Consider the following 26,749-nt stretch of genomic DNA (forward strand, 5'->3'; position numbering starts at 1 on the left):
TACTCGCCCCGCGCCGGGGTCTGGGCTGCCGGCTCTGCACTCCATGGGGCTCCTGCTGCTGGACCTTGTTGTCCGTCCCAGTCAACTGAGCTCTACTGAGCTCGTGCTGCAGGTCCCACTGACTGCCGGGGCTTGGGCTGCCAGCCCCGTGCGGAGCGCCGGGGTTCAAGCTGCTGGTTCCCCCACTGATGGGGGCAGGGCTCGGTCTGCCAGCCCAAACTGCCCGGCTCTGATCTCCCTGGGGCTTGGGCTGCCAGTCCCGTGCGGAGCGCCGGGGTTCGAGCTGCTGGTTCCCCCACTGATGGGGGCAGGGCTCGGTCTGCCAGCCCAAACTGCCTGGCTCCGATCTCCCTGGGGCTCAGGCTGCCAGCCCCCCGCGCAGCGCTAGGGTTCAGGCTGCTGGCTCCCCTGCTGATGGGGGCAGGGCTCAGGTTGCCAGCCCAAACTGCCCGGCTCTGATCTCCCTGTGGCTCGGGCTGCCAGCCCCGTGCGAGCGCTGGAGTGCAGGCTACCAGCTCCCCCACTGACGGGGGCAAGGCTCGGGCTGCCAGCCCCAACTGCCCGGCTCCGATCTCCTTGGGGCTCGGGCTGTCTACCCTGCAACTGGGCCTCCAATGCCTGGGTTCTCTGGCCGCCATCAGAGAAATTTTTCTGGTGACCCCCCTGTAATGTTCTGCGAATGTCCAGGGGTTTGCGAACCCCAGTTTGGGAACCACTGTACTAGACCTATGATACACAGCCTGTATTTATACCTCTCTACTGTATTTTCTACTGCATGCATCTGATGAAGTGAGTTTTAGCCCACGAAAGCTTATGCTCAAATAAATTTGTTAGTCTCTAAGGTGCCAGGAGGACTCCTTGTTGTTTTTGCTGATACAGACTAACATGGCTACCACTCTGAAACCAGCCAAAAGACTGACTTTGAATCAGCAGAATGGAGTGAGAAATGAAGGCCATGTGACTTGTATTGCATGTGACACTGTGTTCCGTCTGAACGCAGAAACTCCCCCAAAACACAAAGTACAAATCTTTTCCACTCAACCCTCGTGGATATGAAGATCCCTCTCCCCTGGCTGTAAGTGTAGAGTCTACAGATAAGGGGCTGGGCGCATTACACATGGGAATGAAAAAAGAAATATGCAGTAAAATGACACTGACTCACATGCATGGAGCAATACAAAAAATATGGGCCAAAGTGAAGGAAAACCCATTGCTTCAAGTTTCCTACACATCCTAGATGAATGAACAACGTTCTGAAAATAGGAAAGGAAGATGATGAATCTGTTTCTATTCCAGGATACTGCGTGCTGCCGACTGAGAAAGGAATAAGAAATGCCACTGTGACAGAGTCTTGCCTATGGGAAAAAGGATGGTTCATTGATCAGGCTGCCAGAAGAGGAGACCTAGATTCAGTTCCCTGCTTTGCCACTGACTCTGTACATGACCGTGGCAGTCATTTATTCTCTCTCTGCCTCCTCTGTACAATGAGGAGAACAGTGCTGTCTACTTAGGGATAGCTCAGTGGTTTGAGCATTAGCCTGTTTGAACCTAGGGTTATGAGTTCAATCCTTGAGGGGGGCCATTTGGGGATTTAGTGGGGATTTGGTCTTGCTTTGAGCAGGGGGTTGGACTAGATGACCTCCTGAGGTCCCTTCCAACCCTAATAATCTATTATTTTATCTCAGAGTGTGAGGAGAGCAGACATCATGGTAGTGGGAGTCATTTAAGTATCTTAGATAGACAGAGGCTGCTAAGAAATTCAGAGCTGTACACGTGAGTTTTTACTAACCCCTGTGTATAAATTATAAACAATAACCTTTTCCCAATAGCTCCCTGTACTGTCTGAATCAAGTTCCATGCAGAGAGAGCAAACAACTAGTATGATGCCATCTCTCAACAGCCACAGCAAAATGATATCAGTTAACAGGAGAAATGCACAGAATGGAAACCCATGATCTGTTTGCGCAGTGGAAGTAGATATCCCAGAGATAAAAGAACCTCTGCAAATAGGATGCCTGAACCTCTGGCCCGTGGGATTGTGGGAGCTGAAAATAGGGTGACAAAACAGCAAATGTGGAAAAATCGGGACGGGGGTAGGGGGTAATAGGAGCCTATATAAGAAAAAGACCCAAAAATCGGGACTGTCCCTATAAAATTGGGACATCTGGTCACCCTAGCTGAAAATTTGTTCAGCGTAATCATCACCCAAGGACAACAGAAAGGTAGTTGTCATCTTATACCCCCTCAGTGCTTTGGGACTGTGATCTGGGGAGACTATGGTCACCAGAGCTCCTAGCATAAAATGCACTGACACAAGGGGGCATCAATACAAAAACAGTAGCCAGCCAAGAACCCTGGTATGAAAACAAAACTAAAGGCAAAACTAATCAGCCACCCACAGGGCCGGCTCTAGCAATTTCGCCGCCCCAAGCACGGCGGCACGCTGTGGGGGGCACTTTGCCGCCCACCGGTCCCGAGGCTCCAGTGGATCTCCCACAGGCATTCCTGTGGAGGGTCTGATGGTCCTGTGGCTCCGGTGGAGCTGCTGCTGGGGTGTCTGCGGGAGGTCCACCGGAGCCGCGGGACCAGAGGACTGTCCGCAGAAACGCCTGCGGCAGGTCCACTGGAGCCGCCCGCCGCCCTCCCAGCAACCGGCAGAGCGCCCCCCGCGGCATGCCGCCCCAAGCATGTGCTTGGCACGCTGTGGCCTGGAGCTGGCCCTGGCCACCCACCACACTGCGCAGCTTGTACTTCCCCTCATATTAACCCTCTGGAATCGTCAATAGCACCAGACACCTATCTTTCAATCAGCCCAAGTAGAAAAACCAGCATTCCCTTCTGCAGAGACCTCCTGTCCAGTACAGAACTGACCTCCTAGTCTCCAAGACCCACTATGAAGTACCATCTTCAGCTGCAAGATCTCTGATCCATCTGATCTCTTTGGGCCAGCCTGTTCATTTGTAGCATGGCCTGTGTGGGGATGGAGTGGAATGACTCTGCCCCTACCTCTCTCTGCTCCCTTCAGTGTTATTTGTGCCAGTCCCTGTGCTCTGAGGACTGTAGGGGGCCCGTCCCATGCATGGGAGTGGAGAAAACAGAGCCAAAGATCTGCTTTATAAATGAGGGTAACATTGAGTCAAGTCAATACTTACAGATATTTCAGTGAGGGCAATTCAAAAAATGACGTGTCAGCAATGATTGACAATGGATTATGGCTTAGGACCCTGAAAAATCAACAAAACAGCACCAGAGCTGGGTGAGCTAAGAAAGTACGTGTGTTGGCTAACAATGTTCATACACATCACTTAGGCTTTTTCCTCTTTTGCTTATTTGTTTCTTCTGTACATTTGCCTGAAAATGAAAATATCACTAGGTTCAGGGGCAGCAGGGGGCACTCAGCACTTGGGGAAATTAGTCCACTTGTTTAGGTGCCTAATTATGGACCCTGGAACTTAATGCTAGCCACCAACTTCTAAACATCTTGGCCTTTTTTGGCTGCCAGTGAGGTGGGGGGTGGGGTCAGGGCCCTTTGACTTTTGCTGCAATTGTTTTTATGGCTGAGTTCCTTGAGGGGTAGTAAGAAACAACCTTGAATCCAGCCAGAGCAAAAATCGGTGTCTTTGCAGGACTTCTTCTGTACTCGGGGGGGCAAGTCAATACCCTGATCCCGGAGAAGGCAGGATACCCTTGGTCTCCTTTGTCTTGTGCAGCTGGCTTTTCCCTGCTTCCCAAACAAGTTTTGTCCAGAATAAAAGCAGAGGTGAGGCAAGAGCTTCTTCCAAAGCTTAGAACAAAGGTCAGTGGCCTGTACCCACGTGCAGCATTGTACTCAGAGGCAGCAGCTCTCTGCCCCAAATCCCTTTACATCCAAGGCCAGATGGATCTGATGCCAGGTCAGGTGGATGCCCTCCTGTGTGATGTTCTGTATCACCTGCAAGCATCTTGGGGAAAACGTTCTACCAGAGTCTCAGCCTTCCTCCATAGTACTATCTGCCTGTTGGCCAAGAAGGCCTGAGAGTTCAGGGCCCTCAGCATGTCCACTCTGCACAGATAAACCCCAGGGCTGAAGCTGAGACCGTGGGGGAAGCATGGTGCACGTGGTTTGTGTGTGTCGCGCTTGTGCACAAAGCTGGAAACCAAAAATCCGTTCAGGTCCCATGAGATGTGCAGTGACCACTGTAGCAGTAGGAGATAGCTAAAGCTCAACATAGGACAAAGGCAATGATGCTTTTCAAACCCTATAACTCACCCAAATCACAGTGAATTTCTACTGGACCCCCTGAGAGGCACATCTGGGACCTGGGACTGACTTCCTGCTAGAGGGCAAGTTTCTAACCATTGAACATTAGAACTGTCCAAAAATCGTTGTACACATTGGACCTGATTCTGATGTAGATTACGGAGGCCCTATGTAAATGCTCCTTTATGTTGCCAGTGCAATGTAAAGGAGTCGATGAGGACAAGGCCCATATGTATGAATGGCAGAAGTGGGGCTTTTTCATGGTTTTTATATTCAAAAATGGCTGCATGGTTTTTGCTCAGATTTCCCCAAAGAATTCACTCTCAAGCTGAGAACCAGTCTGGAACATTTCAGCCTGAAAGATAAAAGCTTGTCTAAGTTCTAAGCATACGAGGAAGGCTTTTGGATGAACATTTAAAAGCTGGAACCCAATTCTGCAGTAAGGCATGACTTTGGGAGGGACTTCACAGATGCAGAATCATTAAAGACACAGGGCCCTGGGCTAAGTTCCCTCTTGCTCAGCCACGCAGGAGCCCACCAAGGGCCGTGCACAACCCCAGGGCTGCAGTGTGGGAGGAGACATGCCTCTCCCACCCAGGCGTGGGGCTGTGGCAGGGAGAGAGGAGGATTCCCCCAGCTCCAGAGCTGCTCTAGTGGAGAGAGTCACCTCTCTCCCAGCCCCAGCCCCAGCCCCAGCCCCAGCTGCTGTGGTGGGGAGCAATGTTCCCTCTAACGTGCGGAATGAATTTCGTTATGTGCACCAATATGGAGGTGATGTGTGGGGAGGGTGGGGCCAAGGGGTTCGGAGTGTGGGAGGGGGCTCAGGGCTGGGGCAGAGGTTGGAGTGCGGGAGGGGGTGAATGCTCTGAGGTGGGGCTGGGGATGAGGGTTTCAGGGGCTGGGAGAGGGCTCAAGGGCTTGGGCAGAGCATTGGGATGTGTGTAGGGGGTGAGGGCTCCAGCTGGGGGTGCAGACTCTGGCGTGGGATCGGGGATTGGGGATGAGGAGTTTGGGGTGCAGGTTGGCCTGTGACTGGGGCCAGAGGACTCCCCTTAGCCCTCTCCCTGCCAGCAGCAGTCAGCTCTGGGGAAGGGGCCCCGCTCCCCGCGCTGGCAGCAGCAAGCTCCAGGGGAGGCCCCCCCCTGCAGCATGGAGCTCCAGGGCTGGGGGAGAGGCCCATGGCAGCCCTGTGTGCCCCAAATTTCTCCCCTCCCCAGTCCCTGCCCACCCCAATCTCTCTCCTTTCCAGGCTCCTGTGAGTGTGCAGCCCTTTATAGCTTGTTGCGCAGCCGCACAGCTGAGAGTGAACTTAGGCGGGGAGAGGCACATCTCCCCTGGCCCCAGAGAAGGTGCTACTGTAGGGAGAGAGGGCTGGATGTAGTTCTCTCTCCCTGACCCCACCCCAGAGCCCACACCCCAAACCCCTCATCCCCAGCCACACCCCAGAGGAGGCGCCCCCATCTGGAGCCCGCATCGCCCACACCTCAACCCTCTGCTCCAGCCCTGAGCCCTCTCCCACACTCCAAACTCCTCAGCCCCATCCTTGCCACACATCCCTCCATATTGGTGCACATAGCAAAATTCATTCTGCACATGGATGGGAAAAATTAGAGGGAACATTGGCCCTGGGTATATTCAGCTAAAGATCTGAAAAACAATGCTTCTCCTGGAAAATACACATTCTTCTAAACTCATTTGCTTCCATCGTCCATGACTCTGATGTCACCTCTGATTCTGAACACTCTGTCTTCCCCCATTTCCCCAGTTTGTAAACCTGCCTGTCCCGCAAGCATGCCATATATCTCCTGGGATTGTCCTCCACACCTCCATCTTATTTATTGCAACTCTTCACATTCTGGCTTTGCAGTCTCCAATGAAAGCAGAAAGCTGTAGCCTACCCCCTTGTATATATCAGCCTAGGCCTCATCATGCTCAGTCTTCAAAGTCCAGTGGCTTTCTGCTTATTTCAGGATACAGTTCAAAACTGCCCTCTTTGCTTTTAAAAATGCTGCTTTGTAGAACTGGTTGGGGAAAATTGGAGATGGGTTTTCCACAAAAAAATTCAGTGAAAACATAAATATTTGTTTTCACTGACGTTTTCTGTGGAAAAAATGGACTTTTTGTTGAAAATCTGAAGACCACAAAAATGAAAAGTTTTAGCCCAAAGCTGTTGAAAATAGATTTTCTTTTGTTTTGGTTATGTATTTTTGGTTTTCTGATGAAATACTGGAATTTTGAGGAAAGCAGGCACCTTTCTTAAAAATTTCTTTCAGTCAAAAACACAATTTCCCATTGAAAAAACATTTTGATGGAACATTTCCAAGCTGCCCTACACCTTCGGCTTCCCTCAGCCTCTGGCCTGTCTCCATCCCATCCTTGCTCCCCCCACTTAGCCACTTGGGCCCTCTATTGCTTCCCAGGGCTGTTGGGGTGGCCGGCTGCCACCCTGATATCTGGGTCACATCCTCCATCTCTCCTCACTGACTCTCCTCGTTCTTCCTTGGCCACCTCCAAGCTTCTCTCACCCACTGCTGTTGTGTGGAGGTTGGGGCTACAGTCAGCCCTTCACCCTTGTTACAGGGGAGCTGCGCAGCCTGTGGCAGCCACTGCAGAGGATAAAGTCACTCTGCACTGCACTGATGCTCTTTCCGAGAATGAGCTGAGCTTAACACGTTCTTGTAATTCAGCCATCCAGACTGAGGCCTTAAACATTGACCTGTCCCCAGGTGCTGAGGGCTATGAAATAAATGCTCCTGCTGTAGGCAAGGGCTGAAGGCCCTGAGACTGGCGGTCCTTCTGCAACTCGTCTCCTAGGGAGCAACTATTGCTCTCTCGTAGTTTTTGAGAGGGAAAGGACTTTTTCTCTATCCCTCCATCCTCCCTATCTTCTCGTGAGCACCCTTCTCCATCTGCGCTCTCACTTGGCACTGGCACAACCCTAGGCAGTGCCCATCCCCTCAGCAGGTTTGCTAGGAGCTCCCTGTGCTGTCTTACATGAGTCTGGCAGCATGCAGAGCCGTGTTGTGAGGAACTCCACTGGAGAACCAAAGATCCTGTAAAAAGAACCCACCCTCAAATAATCTCAATCTTATGCCCTGATATATTTTTCAACTTTGTTACACTTACAACTTCTGCAAAAACTGCATCCCATGCCAGGCCTGGAATGTCCCGTAACGAAGCTCTGTAATGAGATTACCGCCGAGGTTTCTGGGAAAAGGAACAATTGTAGAAATAAATCCAGCCTGTTGGACAGGAATTTAGTAGTGAGCAATTTTGATTGATAGGGACTATGTAAATCCCAGGTGGATTAGTGAGGAAATTCTGTTACTTTCTGCATTTGTTTAGCTCGTTAAATAGAGGAAGTGAAATGCATATGCGGTTGATCTCTTTCTTTTCCAGGATATAGTAAACCTTTAAGAGACAACCTCAGCTAAATCTGTATATGGACAGCCACCTATAGGTGTCTCTCTAGCTATATATCAGTCTGTCTTCTAATAGTATAACTTTAGTCACACTTGTAAAGCTAACTAGGACAAAGAACTACCACTAGAATTGATTCTACCATTAGACAGGTTACATAGATGTAGACAGACTTCAGTAAACATTGCTTACTATACAGTACACTATAAAGTCATTTTTATAACTTACATATACTGCAAAAAAGGTAGAGGCTCGAATGCATGTTTCTCAATAAACAGGATTTTGTTGCAGGATAAATCCCTGTTAAAATAACAAATTGAGATTATGGAAATATTAATTGAACAATAACATTTACTCTCATTCACCTTGACACAAATGGCAAAGCTTACCTGTAGTTATGATTTCATTGGGTATTTATATTCAATATCAGCTTGCATGAATGCATAACTGCTGAGAACCCATGTGACTTAAAGCAACCAGGTCTTCAAGACTAGGCCTGAGTGAAAGTTTTTATCTGAAACTTTTTTTTGCTGAAAAATGCAAATTTGGGTTGACTGAAACATTTTTTTCTGGTTCAAAATGACTTTTTTGTTTGAATTGTACCTCCATTTTATTTTGAAAAAGGCTAATCTCAAAAATGAAACAATGTTTTGTTTTAGTGTGAACAAAATTTGTTCAGTTTGCTGAAAATTTAGAAAAAAATTATCTTCAGGCCAACTTGAAGTGATTCTCCCAGCCCCAGCCCATTTTTCAGTTTGGCCAGAAAACAGAAAAGGTATTTGCACAGCTCTGTTAAGGCCCTTATTCATCACTATTTCAGTTCAATTATTTCTATTTTGCTCTGATCTCAGTGACCTCACTGGCTTCCAATACACAAATGATTTAAAGTCTGACCTTCCTCCATGGGAACTGACTGTGCCTTTAAAGGGGCATAGGCTGGCACTTCTTAATCACCACTCCAATGAGTAGCAAGTGACTCTTGGCAATTTTGTAGACAGGAGTTACATGAGGGGATGCCAATCACACAACGTCGCCTCTTCTTTCTTTCCCTGCTTGTTGAAGCCAAGTGTAATATGATGAACAGTGCCTCCTCTCTTAGGCATAGTGGACTCACCTTGCGAGCTGCTATCGTTGCAAGTGATAAAGATTATATTTTCTCTTTTAAAAACATCAGATACTATATACAATAAATTATGTTAAAATAATGCTACTGAGGTTTCAAACTCAAAAGTTTGAAAATACCAGAATTAAGATTGCCTGTGAATCTTAATTCTGCCTCCTGGTGCATATGCATTATGTTTGTCTTTAATTACATGATCTGTTTTTTTTCTATAGGATCATGTCATTCAGTGCACAGGATGGATAGTACTCAGTGAACAATCAGCATTGTGTAGTGAATGAGGCTGCTGCCTGTAGGGCCCATACCTCATTCACTGCAGACACAGGTGCTGACTTTTGTTTTGCTGGTGTTTTTGCTGGTGGGTGCTCCTCTCCCCCCACTCCCCCCATGCAAGAGTCAGGCAGGGCCTTACGGTGGAGGGGGAAGAAGAGGTCAAGCAGGGATGGAGCAGGGGGGCCCCCACAAAAGATTAATCCCACCCTGCATGTGCTGAGCATCCCCTATTTTTTTCGGTAGGTGCTTGATCTCTGGAGCACCCATGCAATTGGCACCTATGGCTGCAGATGTTGGAAGATGTGTAGTGAGCAAGCAGGCAACTGCAGTAAAAGAAAGAGTGGTTAATGTAACTGAATGTCAAATTTAGAACAAGCCCATTTACATGCATAGCTTTTGCATGTTCAATCTTAAATGTGGCATCTGCTGACTTTGGAGTGCTTCAGTTTTCAAGCTTGTGACAGGGTGGTCTGTCTCTTTAAGAGACTGTTTCCCATCCATGCCCAAATTTGGCATCTAAACCACATCCCACAGCGGACACATATGTCCTAGAGACCAAGCATGTGTGTCACTTATTAAAAAAAAAAAAGTGCTCTAGACCAATCAAGGTAAAATAAAATAGACTCCCCTCAATGGGAAAAGAAACAAAAATACCTAGTCCACACTCAGTAAAGATGACTATAAGTAACAACATAAGGATCTGAACACAAAGTAATATTAGGGTCCTGAGCCTGCTCCAAGTTAATAAGCCGTTGCCTTCTTCAGAGGTTTTTGCTTTTTCTCTCCTAAGGCCTCAGGTACCTATTTGCTAAACTGGTGCACCTGTTAATTTGGCTGTGCTTGGCTAACATAGCTCTTCTGGTCATTAGCAGCCTGGCAACCACCAACAGTAGCTTTTAGAGAGGAATATGTATTTGCCTATTTGTCCTTTTCCTGATGTAAGCAGAGTCAGGATGAGCGCTACCCTGACATCTGGTGGTGAATTGTAGGTAATGTGGAAAGAATTCCAAGAATTTCAAAGACTGGGGAAAGATTTGCATTGGCATCCACCCTCCACTTAGCATAAGCCCACAGCAGACTGGGATGGTTATTTTAACAGCTCTGGGATCCCCAATTTCTTTGTTATTGGGGCAGAAAAAAAAAGTTTGTCACCCTGATTGTGTGAATGGGGAGCTGTGGGACTTCTTTGTGACAGAGATGACTCAACCTCAGTTGGGTGGTACTTGCTAAACATGGGACATGGGTTTCAAAACCCCATGAAGGGAGAGAGGTTGGGGACTGGTGTGTGTACCTGATGGTATGGGCCACTTGTGAGGGCCTAGAATGCCTATTACATAGCCTCCTCTCTCCACTGTTAAAGAGTAGAGCTAATTTTGATTCTATTAGGAGTCCATCTAGAGACTGCTGAGCTGAATTCACGTTGAGCTAATGGTGCACCAACACCAGGGCTCCCCTACTAAGAGCTGAAATCAGTGAAGGAGCTGAGCTGAGATCACTGAGTGCTGTGTTAACCTGTGCGGGAGCCTGAAGACCTATTGTTAAGCGGCTGGCAGAGCGGAGCGGTTTGCAGCGTGTTGGAGCAGCCCATGGAGCAGTGAGCAGAGTGACGTGGTTTGCACGGACAGCTGGAGGAGCGGCACGGCTGGTGTGGTGGAGAGGGTCGTGGTGAAGGCTGCAGCAGAACTTCACGGAGAGGTGGAGCAGTTGGCCCTGGCCCACGTAAGGTGCCCCTTAACACCCTGTTTGGACTCTCCCCCCCCTTTCCACCCAGGCTAGGGGGGTAAAACTCAGCAGATAAATTCTTGAATTCTGGAGTGGCACTGACCAGAGACTTTTGGGTTGTTGGACTTTGGGGTAATTGGACTTAAGACCCTAAAAGGGAAAGGACATTGCCAAATGTACTTGGAGGTGGGTTTTGTTTATGGTTTGTGTTATAATCCTGTTTGTGGTGTTTCTCCAATTGGATGCCGCATTGTTTCCTTCCTTTATTAAAAGAATTTTGCTACACTCAGACTCCGTGCTTGCGAGAGGGGAAGTATTGCCTCCTAGAGGCGCCCAGGAGGGTGTGGTATGTAAGTGTCCCAGGTCACTGGGTGGGGGCTCGAGCCGGTTATGCATTGTGTTACTGAAACGGAACCCCTGGATACTGAACCCGGCCCTTGTTGCTGCCAACTCAGAGGGGCAGAAGGGTTACACTAGTATTCTGGGAAGGGCCCAAGGAAGAGGGAGTGCTGCAATAATTAACCAAAAGAAAAAAGTAAACAAAAGCAAAATTTGCTACCTTTATACTTTGCTGGTATCATGTTCACTCATTCATATTACGCCACACGGGAAAACTCAGCACGGGAAAAAAATTGAATCTAAAAGGAAAAAACCCTCTCACCTCAAAAAAGTTTTGAAAGAGACAAACCATTCTGTTACAAACCTTCACATGTTTTTGTTAGGCCTGAATAAAGATATAGCAGACAAAACCAGGTATGCCAACCTGACCAAAGTCAGGCTAACAGAGGTTTGTGGGTAATCCCTGAGTGGAAAAGAACTGAGAAGCAGCATGTCTCACGAAGCTCTGGGAAAAAGTGAGATAAGGGAGGGGCTGCATTCCTGGTATAGTACCAACTGTGCTGTGTTAGGAACAGTTCCTTTGAAGAACTGATAAGAAATCCCAGCCTCCCTGTTTTCACTCCTTGGTTCAGTTCTCTGTCTGTTTTAACTCCCTACACTCCTAACTTCTGGTGCTTGCTAAGATATTGTTAATCACCTAATGCTGTAAAAAATGTATGCTAAAAGTGTCTAGTTTCTAGCTGTTAGAAGAAGGGGGTGGGTTGCTCCAGTGAATAATTTATGACGCGACGGAACTGTCTATATAGGCTTATACTAAGATGTAAGGAGCAGGCTGGTTCTCTCTGGAGACAAGCTGCTCTCTATTGATGCGTGCACTTGTCAATAAAGAGCTTTTGATCGGACCTTGCTGGTGTTGCCTGTCTCTCTCGCGGTCAGACAACGAACTTTGCCGTCTGGGTTAGAGTCCCCGACATCTTTGGCAACTCCGCCAGGACCCGTCTGACTCTCCGGTGGGGGATCGGACCCTGAGGCAACGGAGCGCGCATCCTCCGGTTTAGAGGAGCCTTGCCTGGTGATCTGATTGCGTTGGCGATAAGGCGTGTTCTGTGAACCAGCTGAAGCTCGTAGAAATCCAGCAACGTCCACCTACCCGTTGAGTAGGGTCCAGGTTGTCAGGGTTAGAGTCCCTGACAACTTAGATCTGGGTTAGAGTCCCAGTCCAGGTCTGGGTTAGAGTCCCAGTCCAGGTTTGCGCAGGATCCAAGTTGTCTGGGTTAGAGTCCCAGCCTGGGTTTGAGTCCCAGTCCAGGTGTTCGAGTCCCTGGAGAGGTAAGCGAGCGCTCGACGTGGGGAGGTGTGGGTGAGTCTCTTTACCTCGATCCGGGGAAGAGGGGTTAGAGTCCCTTCATCAAAATGGGACAAGTTGGCAGTAAGTGCCCGGGGGATGCCCCATTGTCTCTGATACTTAGAGATTGGAAAGAGATTTCTGAGACAGCTGGTCTAGTTAAATTTAAGATGAGAAATCTGTGTTGGATCCAATGGCCATCATTTACCTTTCATTTGTCCCCGACTAGAGACTGGCCGGAGGGTGAAACCTTTTCCACAGATAGGATGAACTCTTTAAGGGATATTTTGGTTGATCTTAGGCCGGGACAAATGGATTATTTGTTTGTATGGTATAATTATAAACCCATGAAGGGACGGGTAGCTTTTGAAGCTGTTTGTATGGAGAGGTCTTGTAAAAAAATCCCCCACCATATGCCCCAGAGCTGCACCGGGAGGAGGACAATTTTGTTCCTGTTCTTCCCCGCCTGATGGAGTGCAAGGATTCAAAAGCAGGTTAGGGACAGTTCAGGGACAGAGGAGAATCAAGGGGGAGCTCAGAGTGATGTTCCCTCATCTTCAGAGGAATCAGGCAGCCTCACCCTGTGTGCAGCCTCCAGCCAGCCTTTCGCAAACTTGGCCAGGGACTGCTTCTCACACACTCCCAATATTACAGCAGCCCTCGTCCTCGCCCTTGTGGACCCCCACTAGGTTACTTAACTCCATGAGGGAGAATGTTTCTGAGACACCCCTGATATGACAAGCCTCGTTGAGAACTTCTCTGGTTCTACTGGTTGCTGGGGAACATGAGATGGTTTTACCCATATCCTGTTTGCAACTTCAGATTTGTTTAACTGGAAGTGGACTATGGCTCACTTATGAGGCAATCCTGAGGCAGTGGAAAGAATGTTCTGCACAATCTTTTTCACTCATGTGCCCACTTGGGCAAATGTAAATCAGTTATTAGATACTCTCACGACAGAAGATGAAAGACAAAAAGTAAAAGAAAAATCTGCAGCTCATTTGAGTGCACCTTGGCTAATTACTGACCCTAATTGGAATCCCAGTAATCCAGCTCAAAAGACAAAGTTGGATGGATTTTTGAAAGCTGTTTTGAATGGTATTAGAGATGCAGGGGAGGCTACTCCAAATTGGAGCAAGGTGACTGCTTGTGTTCAGCGTCCAGACAAGCACCCCTCTGACTTTTGTGCTCAACTGATTTGTGAAGTTAAAAAGCATGGGAATTTGAATCCTGAAACTGATCATGGTAAGGAGATGGTTAAAATGGTTTTCATGTCACAATGTGCAAAGGATATTGCAAAGAGATTTAGAGAGCATCCAGATGGTACGCAAGGAAAAAGTTTGTCTGAAGTAATTAGCATTGCTACTAGAATGTTTAATGGGAGAGAGGAAAAGAAAGAAAAAGACATAAGGAAGGGTGGGGGCTAGCTAAGAAGTCCACCCTCCTAGCTAAACTGGTAGTGGAACAAGTTGGTGCCCATGGAAGGGACGGTTCAGTGAGAAAAGCAGGATCGGGCCCAGGCGGGCAGGCAACAGACAGAGAGATTGGAAAACAGGTTGGAAAATTTTGAGGGTGTAGTGGAAGGAAGAGTAAGTAAGTGTAAGCATGGGGATTTCAAATACCCAGGACTTACTTGAAATGGTGATTTGAGTTGATAAAAGTGGCTGTTGGGAGACAAGCAAGTGATTTAAGGGAGAGTGAGAAGTTAACTCTGTAGTTGCTGGATGGAACAGTAGTTGAATTTTGTAAAAATGCTAAAGAGGAAAGTTCTTGGTGTCTTTGAAATGTCTTTAAAATGTTTGTAAATAAATTCAGGCCTAACATTTTTAACAAGAATTTGTGTGTGAAATTTCCTAGGTTTTTTTTGGAAGAAAAATGGGGGAAAAATTAATATAGTATCTTCATTATTTGCCAAGACAGCGTAAGAATCCCCCAAATGAATCAAGGATCATGCACGCCTTGAAATAACTGATCAAATAAGACAGACCTCCTGCAGATCCCTGATCTCACACATTTGCCTTGGGAATACCATTTTTGGGAGGAGCAAACCCACTCCCTCCAAAAGGACAATGTGGGCGAATCTCCATGAAGAAATCCTCATGGAGATTTCCTCACAAAAACATCTCTCCTGCAGCCTTTCACATGGGAAGGGGCACTGTAGGTCCCTCTCTTTGACTTTGCATCTACTTGCTGTTGAAACCATTCAGGATCCCAGGAACAGAGTAAACAGCTAGAGCAGATGAGCTGGAAAGCAGATAAGATCCTAATCTCAGGCTTTATCTTCACTGCAAAATAGCTCTCTCCATGTAAAACCCTAGTGAAGACAAGGCACCGGTTTTTACCTTGATGTAGCTGTTTTTACCTTAACTGTAGCTAGTTGAGATTAACCCGATGCGCCTCACCTGGGGTTGTCCTCAGCTACAGTGAGTTAAAAGCTACTGTATCTTGTCTCCACTAAGAATTTACATCAGGATAGCTATTGCAATTTAGTTCTTGACATAAAAATACCTGTTTTTGCAATGAAGATATAGCCTCAGGCAAATGGACTGAAATAGAAAAGAGAAATAAAATTCTGTAAAATAAGGCAGATGCTGCTGAAATCCAGCATTGTCTCTGTTATGAGGGCATATCTACACTACAGCCTACTGACATATATTAGGTCGACTTACAGCCACTGCAGTAATTACTGATGCGGCTGATGTCCACACTACCCTCCTTCTGTCATCAGTGCACATCCTCACCAGGAGAGCTTCCCCCGACTGAGGAGGGGCAGTGCGGGGGGCTGAGAGCCAGGGCTCTCAGCTTTGTGCAGCTCCCTGCCTGGCTCTCAGCTCCCTGCTCCCACCTGGCCTTCTCGCCTCCAGGATAGCAGTCTGGGATCAGGGGTGGGGGAGGCAGCCAGGCTGGAGCCCATCTGGGAGTAGGGAGCCAGGGGCAGCCAGTCTCTAGCTGCCAGGTTTTCTTGTCAATTTCACAGCTTCAGCATGGAGTTGTGAAATTGACAAAGACAGCCAACAGCCCATGTAAGTAACATAGTGTCTACACGGGACACTGCCTCACCCTAACCGCACCAACATAAGCCTTATGCCTCTCATGGAGGTGGAGTTATGATGTCAATGTAGTATGGCACTTACATCAGTGGTAACAAGGCTGTAGTGTGTACAATGACATACTTAGGTTGACGTACGCTGCCTTACATTGACCTAACTGTGTAGTGTAGACCAGACCTGAGTTGTCCCCAAGGTCCCAGCTTTAAAATCATTAATTGCTTTAAAATAACCCAAAGGAGCACTGCCAACAGCAGCAAGGGATTCAAGAAAAAATAGCAGTTTGTCTATTATAGTGTAAATGAAATACTACTAGAAATAAATACGTACAGGTGCTTTAGCGACAGCAAGCCCTCGAGTGAATCTTTCTGCAGTTTGCTTAAGTCATTGTCCTTAAGAATTCTGAAAACACAGACAAAATGGTAGTTTACTTGCTATACCAACAATAATCAAGAGAGAAACAAATCGCTTCAGCAGAAAACTATGTTAAAATAGCATCTCTCAAAAGCCTCGTCTATGCTACGGAGTCAGGTCGTTAGGTTGATTTAAAAATGACTGCATCCACACAACCAACCCCATTCCGTCGACCTAAAGGGCTCTTAAAATCGACTTCTGTACTCCTCCCCGGTGAGGGGAGTAGTGCTAAAATCGACCTTGCTGGGTTGAATTTGGGGTAGCGCAGATGCAAATCGATGGTATTGGCCTCCAGGAGCTTTCCCAGAGTGCTCCATTGTGACTGCTCTGGACAGCACTTTGAATTCCAGTGCACTAGCCAGGTACACAGGAAAAGCCCTGGGAACTTTTGAATTTCATTTCCTGTTTGGTCAGCATGGCGAGCTCAGCAGCACAGGTGACCATGCAGTCCCCCCAGAATGGCAAATGAGCTCCAGCATGGAGTGAACAGGAGACACTGCCTCTGATTGCTATATGGGGAGAAGCATCTGTGCAGGCCGAACTCTGAACGAAAAGAAGAAATGCAAATATATTTGCCAAAATCTCATAGGGCATGTTGAACAGAGGCTACAACAGGGACACACAGCAGTGCCGTGTGAAAATTAAGGAGCTCAAGCAAGCCTACTAAAAGACAAAGAAGGCAAACGGTCACTCTGGGTCAGAGCCCCATACATGCCAGTTCTATGACCAGCTGCATGGCATTCTGGGGGGGAGCCTACCACTATCCCACCACTGTCCATGGATATATGCAAGGGGGGAGTCTCACACAACAGAGAGGAGGATTTTGAGGATGAGGAAGAGGAGGAGGAGGAGGAGAATGTGCAGCAGGCAAGCGGTGAATCCGTTCTCCCCAGGAACTTTTCATCACCCTGGAGCCAATACCCTCCCAAGGTGGGATCCCTGACCCTGAAGTCAGAGAAGGCACCTCCAGTGAGCGCACATTTGTAACTACAGTACAGGATTTAAAAGCAATAGTGTTTAATGTTTGATTTGCCCTGAAGAACTGGGATGCATTCGCGGCCAGTACAGCTACTGGAAGGGTCTGTTCACATGTCTGGGGACGGAGCAGGAATCCTCCAGGGACATCTCCATGAAGCTCTCCTGGAAGTACTCTGAAAGCCTTTGCAGAAGGTTTCTGGGGAGGGCTGCCTTATTTCGTCCTCCATGGTAGGACAATTTACCATGCCAAGCCAGTAGCAAGTAGTCTGGAATCATTGCAGCACAAAGCATGGCAGCGAATGGTCCTGGATTTTGGTCACATTCAAGCAACATTCAGTCTACATCTTTCTGTGTTAGCCTCAGTAGAGTGATATCGTTCATGGTCATCTGGTTGAAATAGGGGAATTTTTGTAAGGGAACAGTAAAAGGATCCTGTTCATGCTGGGCTGTTTGTGCCTTGCTAAAAGGGATCATCCCAGAGAATAGCTACGCGGCCAGGGGTGGTGGGGGGAGAAGTGTTGAAGGGATCATCCTGGAGAATAGCCACATGGCAGGGAGAGGGGAGAAGGGATCATCCCAGAGAATAGCCACGTGGTGGGGTGGAGCTAGTTGTGTGCTGCACATCCACCTGAAAACCACAGCCCCTCCTTTTAAATGTGAAACCCAACCCACTGCTTGCTCTGGGAAAGGAGGGCACTGCAGTTTGAAAACATTCCCACATGTTATGAAGGCGTTGGAAGCCAAACCCACGTACCCTTTGGTTTACCATGACTGCCTGGAAACTGAATTCTGTTGCCCAGCCGTGTGTGACATGTCACCATACCAACAGTGGGTGCTCAATATAGAAGGCAAAATGCAGCCTTGTACCTAAAGCACATGTGCTGTCTGCTGTGAATTGCTTGATTCATTGTGAAAGAGTCTCACTCTTGTTCTCAGAAATGTATCATCTTAAATTTTACTGTCCCTTTTTATCTCCCCCCAGGTGCAAATGTTTCTACGCTCCCCCTATCATCTCCGTTCCTGAGGTTATTGCAGGTTAAAAGGTGGAAAAACCCCACTCACAATGACATGTTTTCCGAGCTCATGCAGGCCTCCTGCACTGATAGGACACAGCTTAAAGCATGGAGGCATTCAGTGGCAGAGTCTAAGAAAGAATTAAGTGAGTATGAAGAGCGGAGGCAGGACATGATGCTGAGGCTAATGAGGGAGTAAATGGAAAAGCATCTGTTGGAGCACCCTTTAATTAATAAAGAAAGAATGCATGGTTTCAAAATAATAGTTACTTTATTTCAAAGGGGGGTGGGCGGTTGGCTTACAGGAAATTAAAATCAACAACGGGGGTAGGTTTGCATCAAGGAGAAACACACACAACTGTCACACTGAAGCCTGGCTAGTCATGAAACTGGTTTTCAAAGCCTCTCTGATGCGCAGCGCACCTTGATGTGCTCTTCTAATCGCCCTGGTGTCTGGCTGCTCAAAATCGGACACCAGGCGATTTGCCTTAACCTTCCACCTTGCCATAAACATCTCCCCCTCGCTCTCACAGATATTGTGGAGCACACAGCAAGCAGCAATAACAATTGGAATGTTGTTTGCTCTGAGGTCTGACCTATTCAGCAAACCGCGCCAGCAAGCTTTTAAACGTCCAAAGGCACATTCTACCACCAGTCTGCACTTGCTCAGCCTATAGTTGAATTGCTCCTTACTGCTGTCCAGGCTGCCTATGTATGGCTTCATGAGCCATGGGAGCAAGGGGTAGGCTGGGTCCCCAAGGATAACTATTGGCATTTCAACATCCCCAATGGTCATTTTCTGGTCTGGGAAGTAAGTCCCTTCTTGCAGCTGCTCGAATAACCCCGGGTTCCTAAAGATGAGAGCGTCATGCACCTTTCCCAGCCATCTTGTGTTGATGTAGGTGAAACATCCCTTGTGATCCACCAGGGCTTGCAGCACCATTGAGAAGTACCTTTTGCAGTTTATGTACTGGTTGGCAAGGTGGTCCAGTGCCAAGATGGGAATATGCATTCTATCTATTACCCCACAACATTTAGGGAACCCCATTGCAGGAAAGCCATCCACTATGACCTACACATTTCCCAGAGTCACTACCCTTGATAACAGAATGTCAAAGATTGCACTGGCTACTTGGATGACAGCAGCTTCCACAGGGCTATTGCCACTTGCTTCTCATCTGTCAGGGCAGCTCTCATCTTGGTATTCCTGTGTTTCAGGGTGGGGGAAAGCAACTCACAGAGTTCCAGGAAAGTGGACTTATGTATGTGAAAGTTTCGCAGTCACTGTGAAACATCCCATACCTGCAACACTATGCAGTCCCACCAGTCTGTGCTTGTTTGCCTGGCCCAGAATCGGCATTCCACTGTATCAACCAGCCCCAGTGCCACCATGATGTCCCAATTGCCACAGCCTGTGCTTTCAGGAACATCTGTGTCCATGTCCTCATCAAAATCCTCCTTGTGCTGACATCTCTTAGCCTGGTTCTGCATATATGCCAGGATAATGCGCAAGGTGTTTACAATGCTCACAACAGTAGCGCTGATGGTGAGCTGAGCGGTCTCCATGCTTGTAGTGCTATGGCGTTTGCACAGGTAACTCAGGAAAAAAGGCGTGAAACGATTGTCTGCGTTTCTTTCACGGAGGGAGGGATGACTGATGACATGTACCCAAAACCACCCGCAACAATGTTTTTGCCCCATCAGGCATTGGGAGCTTAACCCAGAATTCCAATGGGTGGCAGAGACTGTGGGAACTATGGGATAGCTACCCACAGTGCACCGCTCTGTAAGTCGATGCTAGCCACGGTAGTGAGGACGCAGTCCGAAGACTTAATGTGCTTAGTGTAAAACATACACAATCAACTGTATAAAATCAATTTCTAAAAATCAACTTCCATAAAATCAACCTAATTTCGTAGTGTAGACATACCCAAAGGTTCTCTTTGTTTGCTTGGTGGTTGCCCTGAGTTGGTGCACAAGCAATCTTGTTCCAATTGTTAATTACTCAGTCTACCTTCAACTTACAGCCATTGGATTGTGTTATACTTTTGTCTGTGAATAGACTGAATAGCCTGTGTGATAAATGAAGGGGGTGGGTAGTTCCCTTTTCTGGCCACCCAGCCAGCCAGTTAGCTATAAAATACCTGTTAGTAGCTATTCTCTACTTGCTTTACCTGTAAAGGATTTAAAAAGTCCATAGGTAAAAGGAAGGGAGGGGGCACCTGACCAAAAGAGCCAATGGGAAGCCTAGAACTTTTTAAAATTGGGAAAAAGCTTCCCCTTTGTCTGTTGTTCTCCGGAGAGAGGGGCAGAGCAGAGATAGGGCTGGAACTATGCTGAAAAAGCTTTGGGCCAGGTATGGAAAATCATCAGATCATGCCTAGAAACTACTCATTTGAAATCCCAGATATGTAAGTAGATCATGTAATATCTAGGAAGATGTGATTAGGTTTCTCTCTTTTATTTCTTTATGGCTTGTGGATTCCTTTGTGCTAACCCCAGTTGCTTTTGTTTGACTTGTAACCTTTAAGCTGGACCTCAAGAAGCTATCTTGATGCTTAATCCTTGTAATTTTTTTTAAAAAAATTTAGCAAATAGCCTAAATTCCAGATGTATTTTCTTTCTTTTTAAATAAAATTTTCCTTTTTTAAGAACAGGATTGAATTTTTGTGTCCCTAAGAGTCTTGGGCATATATTGTTTAATTAGCTGGTGGCAACAGCTGATTTCCTTTGTTTTCTTTCTGAGCTCTGCCCCGGAGTGGGAGTGAAAGGGCTGGAGGGTACCCCACAGGAAGGAATTCCCAAGTGTGCCTTCCTGAGTTCCAAAAGGGCTTTTTGCACTTGGCTGGTGGTTGCATCTACCCATACAAGTTCAGAGAAAAACTGTAACCTTGGGAGTTTAATACATTCCTGGAGTGGCCAGTATTAATTTTTAAAATCCTTGCGGGCCCCACCTTCTACACTCGAAGTGCCAGAGTGGGGAATCAGCCTTGACAGCCCGTTATCAAATATTTGTTCTCCATGTCAGTACTTACAGACTTACAGACTCTGATCAAGACACCCCTTAACCTTTTCTCTGTTAAACTAAATAGATTGAGCTCTTTGAGTCTATCACTCTTGGTATGTCTGACTTGGGCTCACGGAGTTTGGGCTCTGGGCCTGTTTTATTGCTGTGTAGACTTTTGGGCTCGTCCTGGAGCCCAGGTTCTAGGACCCTGTGAGGTGGGAGGGTCCCAGAGCCCAGGCTCCAGCCCAAGCCTGGACATCTACTGTGACATTGCATCCCTTATCTTTATGGAAATATGCTTATAAATATATAAATGACATAACTGGAATATGTTTTATGCTACATATGACATGTAACATATCTCTGTAAAGGTTAGGATCTACTGAATACATTCCTCCTATTTGTATGCATGCATCATTTTTGTACTTGAAGTCATGAATATTGGCTGTATAGTTGCTTGATTTCTAAGTAGCCTTAGTAAAGCATCTGGTCAGCTTCTTGAGAAAGGAATGTGTAAGCTAAGTGCCCAATCAAGAAGCACTTAACTGACAATGGATCTTGGAAGGCTCCAATTCACATAAAAAGCCTACTTGAGGACGTTCAAGGCAGCATGTGAACCATGGCTGCTACCTGTAAGTTTTGAATCATGTCTGGACATGTGGCTTGCCCATGTGACTCCAAAACTCCATCTTGGAGCTGGACTTTGCATAGGAGAGAGGAAGGGGCCTTCACTCACAAGAGAAAGTCTATTTAAACCCCTGGGAGACCCCTCCATTTTGTCTTCAGCTGGCTCAAGAGATAGCCCCTCTACCCCTAAGGATACCTGCGAGAAACTGGAAAAAAGGACCGTAACTATGGGGGGTGTGAGTGTTTACTGGATCCAGACTAGAAGGAGACTAGTCTGTAAAAGGAAGCTTACTGAAACATTTTGGAGGGTGAGGTTTTATCTGTATTCTGTTTTCTTACTGTATTAGGCATAGACTTGAGGGTTTTATTTTATTTTACTTGGCAATTCACTTTGTTCTGTCTGTTACTACTTGGAACCACTTAAATCCTACCTTCTGTATAAGCTTTAGACAGGGTAAAATGGATTTATTTGGGGGTTGGACCCCATTAGGAGTTGGGTATCTGAGTGTTAAAGACAGGAACACTTCTTAAACTGCTTTCAGTTTAAGCCTACAGCTGTTAGGGGACGTGGTTCAGTCCTGGGTCTGGGTTTGTAGCAGTCTAGCAAGTCTGGCTCTTACCAGGCAGGGTACTGAAGTCCCAAGCTGGGAGGGCAAGAAAGCAGGGGCAGAAGTAGTCTTGGCACATCATTTGGCAGCCCCAAGGGGGTTTCTGTGATCCAACCTGTCACATTGTGAGCCCGAGTCAGCTAGCATGGGCCAGCCCCGGGTGTCCAACTGCAATGTAGACACACCCTATAAGGCATGTTTTCCCATCCTTTAATCAGTCTCACGACTCTTTTCTGAATCTTCTGAAATTTATCAACATCCTTCTTGAATTGTGGAGAACTGGCGAGATCTGATCCTCTGCTTGTATTTTTTCCCTTTTCATCTTTTGATCTATCACATCACTACATGTAATGAGTTCTGAATTAATATCTTGAAAGTCTGGGTGCCTCACTCCTTTCCAGGACTGCGTGTCTAAAAAGCTCCGGGGTGATTTTATATTTTCTGTCTTAGTTAGACCATAAAAGAGATCAGCTCCATAATTGCTGACTATTATTAGTTCACAAGATAGACAGGACTTTCTGCTCCAGACTGAAGCAATAGAAAGAAGAGCTAGGAGGGAGAAAGTTTCTAGTCTGTCCCTGTACCTGGCAGTCCTGGTTGTGACTTCATAGTTAAGATGGTAAGACCCATTCTAAATACTCTTGTGTGTTGACCTGGTGCTAAATTCCTCCCCCTATGCCTTTCAGCCTGTAATTTCAAGATAGAAGTTATTTTTTTAAGTTTGAAGGAAATCAGATACATTGGGCAGAGAGGAAGAAATGAGATGTGTGTTTGTCTCACATTTGGAGGGAGACTGATACTTCAAATACAATTTTCTTTTACAGTATCTAACTTCTCCTGTCCCCTGTGAGAATGGGAGAATGGACATCAGCATCCACCATGGAGACCAGTTTTCAGTCCTAACTGAGGAGTAATTGAACCCGAAGGAATTCAGAAAGTAATAAAGGAAAATGACTTACTTGTAACTGGAGTGCTCTGGTTAGCTCTGCAGAGCCACACTCTTGGAGCAATGAGTCCTTGAGCTATTTACAAACAGTAACTGTTGAGGCTGTGTGCATGGAACTGAACATGCAAGGTGAATCTACCATTCCAAACCTCCCCCTTCCTTACCACAGCTTGTAGCCCCATGAAAGCCTCCCAAGGAATTACAAGAATGGCTGCGGAGAGAGTATACTCTGAAAAATCCAGATATGATCCACCAAGCATACTGTTCCCAGGTAGACATCTTATCCTGGAAAGAAGCACACTGTTTGCAGCTTGAGATGTCTAACTGGGCCAGTCATTTCTGTCCAAATAACTGCAAAATAGTGAGAACACAACTGCAAAATCATGTTCAATCTCTTTACAAAAGAACTGTAACAATTAACAACTTCTATAAAACAGTAAACTGAGCTCATGAGCACAATTTGAGAAAATATATTAAAAGTCAATGTATGATGGTTTGGGAGAGAAGAAAAAACCCAAAGGCCTTCTGTAACCTCTACTCTAACATTCAAGGGCGATGTGTGCATGGGCTCAGTAACTGATGCCAGCATGCTTCCAAGACTCACAGCATGTTTAAGTATGTCTGTTCAGACATGTCTGTGCCCCAGTGCTCATTTGAGAAGGTGCTTTTTTAGTTAGTAAGAGAGCAAATCTAACTATGCTACAATAATGTATATGAAAGTGCTTTTCTTTTCGTAAACTTATGTCTATTAAATGACACCTCCACAAATATATATAACAAGCATATGGCTTATTCACAATGGACAATCACTTGGGTAAGTTTTTAAAAAAACACCACCAAGAAATAAAATGTAAGCAACCCCCCCCCCCATGCGTACTTCCCTTGTTAGTACTAGATTTTCTTCACCATTAAAGTGAACACCTCGTTAAGGGCACAACTGAGCCAATTTCATGTTCGGATACTAACTACCTAACATTCCAGATGCCTCTGCTTCATGAACAATGGCATCAGAGTCCTGGGCCAATAAAGCTAGCAGGGCTTTCAGATTTCACTGTGTGAAAAGATGAACATTAGATCAGAGAACTGATTATCACCCATTCTAACATCCTCACCCATTTCTTTACTACCCCTTGCCCTGAACTGGAATGGAAACGTGTGTGCGTGTTCTTTATTTCCTTACAGTTTCTCGCTCAAAGACTGAACTAAATACCTGGAAAATACCTTTAGCCCTCAATATATAAAATGCTAGAAAATACTCACAAATACTCAGCCCAAGGGTATCCCTTCCATACTCTTTTTTCAATGGAAGAAATAGAGTTCCCACTGAAGTCTCTGTGAAGAAATAAATGCCATTTCACTATTATCTTTAGCGAATTAATTTAAAAGATGATAATTCCATGGAGAAATGTTCCTAAACAGAATACTTTGCAAACACTTCCCCTCTGTCCTGTATTTCCCAATGCCGGTATTTAGTCATAAAAGGGGGTGATCATGCTCCTCCAAGGCAATATGCCCATTGACTTTGATGGAGCACATTCATGCCCTGAAATCGTTGCATGTAGACTGAGTCTGCTGCCCCCTTCTGAAAGTCACAATCCTCCATTGGGGTGGCACCACTGATTTCTGTGGAGAAGCAGGTGTCACAGAGGGCTATGGCTGGAATGAGCTGCAGGGGCAAAACAACTTGTAAGGAACAAAGGAACCTGTTTTCCTGAAAATCCTGCTACTAATAAGGGAAGAAGAAAACAAACCCCTTTAGTATTGTGAGTGTGGTACCTTTATTCCCATCCCAAGGGATGGATTCTTTGTGGCTGTGTTCTCCAAGCTGGGTCTTCCTGGACCAGCCCCTTTTCTGACAGGGCACTGGGTTTTCTCTGCCCATTAGAGCTGGGTGAAAGTTTTCTGACTAATAATTTCTCTCTCCTACAGAAGATGTTGCATGGTGTATGAAATACTTGAATAGTCATTGGGCCAGAGAATGTGTGCGAGACTACTTCTATCGCCTGCTGGTTAGGACATGCTCTTTTTCTAATGTCAGTGATCCCAGTTCAAGGCCCTGCTCCAATAATTATCCAAAGTGGAAAAGCTTCAACAGGTAAGACTGAAAAAATCCTGTTTCAATCAACCCCATAGCCAGTGCTTAGGGCACTGTCCTGAGAGCCTGGAGACCTGTGTGCAAATCACCCTGGGAGAGGGCACTAGCCACTGCACTCAGCTTTATAAGGAAACAGCTCCTCCTATGGCTAGTTTGTGAACCTGGCCATTCATTTCCTTTTAAAAATGCCTGGAAATGAAACTTTCATTCAAACAAAACATAGTTTGTGTCGACTTTGTCAAATCCTTACATTTTTTTGGAAGTTTCAGTTTCATTTTGACTTGCCCAGAACTGGGTTTTTTGGGCCTGCCAGCAAACCAAAAAATCAGTTATTAATCCAGCTCTGCTGCTCACCCCACCTTTGCACTGTGTTCATTTAAATTCCCAGCCTTTCCCAGGTGGTCCTGTCCCTTCTACCTGCTCTCGCAAGCTGCTGGATACGTCACTTGGCAGGTGGGAGCGATGTGCTAATACCAGACCCCATTGACGCAGCACATACCTTTGCAATGCTTGTCCATTCAGCTCTCTCATACAAATAGGGGTCTGGCCCCATAATCTTTGGCTGCCATTTCCCCTCCCCCTCATGGTGGGCAACATGCTGGCTCTGAAGTGCTGCTGCCCTCCCACCATAGAGGTAATATAGCTATACTGCAGTGGAACTGTGGGGTTTAAGAAGGAATTCGTCCCTGTACTGGTGCATCTTATACCACTCCTATACTGGGGGCTGATTTGATCTTTGGTACCAGTTTGAGCAGGCTTGCGGGCTGACCTCACTTACACCCTGGCTGCAATAGCTGGGGTATAGGAACACTGCAGCCATACTCCCTTCCATTCTCCGCGTACTCTGACATGACCCTGTGCTGGGATGCCTGCCAGGGAAGGTGTAGAACTGGCTATGTTAGCTCTGCGCCTGCTGTGGAGGCCTCCTAATGAAGGATGTAATGAACCCATGGAATCTCCCCTTGATGCTTGCTAATGCTCCCATGGAAGTCAGTGGGAAAACTCCCACTGACGTCAATGGGAGCAGAATCTGGCCTATAGTTTATTATCGTTGACAAGCTGAAAGCCCATGCGGTCGTACGTGTGTAATTCATAAAGTGTAAAAAAGCTAAAAGTGTCTGAGAACTTAAAAACTGTATGGTAACAGACCATGAATTCCACTGAGGATTAGACCTAGTCATATTCCAAACAAAGAGGGCTCTCAGCCATCGCTTCACACTGACTCAGCAGACATTCTAGGCTGCACAATGACAAACAGAAAGGGGACAATCCTGGAATTTTATGATGTGGATTATTTGTGTTGCATAGTGGCCAGGGGCCCCAGGATTGGGGCCAGTACCCCCAGGGTGCTAGGTGCTGTACAAACAAACAATAAAAAGATCCCTATCTCAAGGATATTACAATCTAAGGGGAAAGGCTCCAGGTGGAACAGACAGATAGGGGAGCACAAGGAAAACAATAATGCTGGTCAGCTTGGCAGGCAGTGATCTCAGCACACCAGTTTATAATGCTCCATGTGGGATCAGCCCCAAAATGTTCTGCAAGCCTTTCGAAA

General features: G+C 46.6%; 1 protein-coding gene across 1 annotated transcript in view; it reads right to left on the minus strand.

The window, feature by feature from the left end:
• LOC115639234 (leucine-rich repeat-containing protein 37A2-like) overlaps positions 1–26,749 on the minus strand; it is a 67,087-nt gene that overhangs the window by 37,443 nt on the left and 2,895 nt on the right. Inside the window, exons 2-5 of the mRNA XM_030541720.1 lie at positions 15,837–15,908; positions 7,889–7,960; positions 7,367–7,447; positions 3,153–3,224 (exon numbers count right to left, since the gene is read on the minus strand). Coding sequence (XP_030397580.1) covers positions 3,153–3,224; positions 7,367–7,447; positions 7,889–7,960; positions 15,837–15,908 — 297 coding nt within the window. The remainder of the gene's footprint in view (positions 1–3,152; positions 3,225–7,366; positions 7,448–7,888; positions 7,961–15,836; positions 15,909–26,749) is intronic.

Source organism: Gopherus evgoodei, chromosome 23, assembly GCF_007399415.2.
Source record: "Gopherus evgoodei ecotype Sinaloan lineage chromosome 23, rGopEvg1_v1.p, whole genome shotgun sequence".
In the NCBI taxonomy this organism is placed as follows: Eukaryota; Metazoa; Chordata; order Testudines; family Testudinidae; genus Gopherus; species Gopherus evgoodei.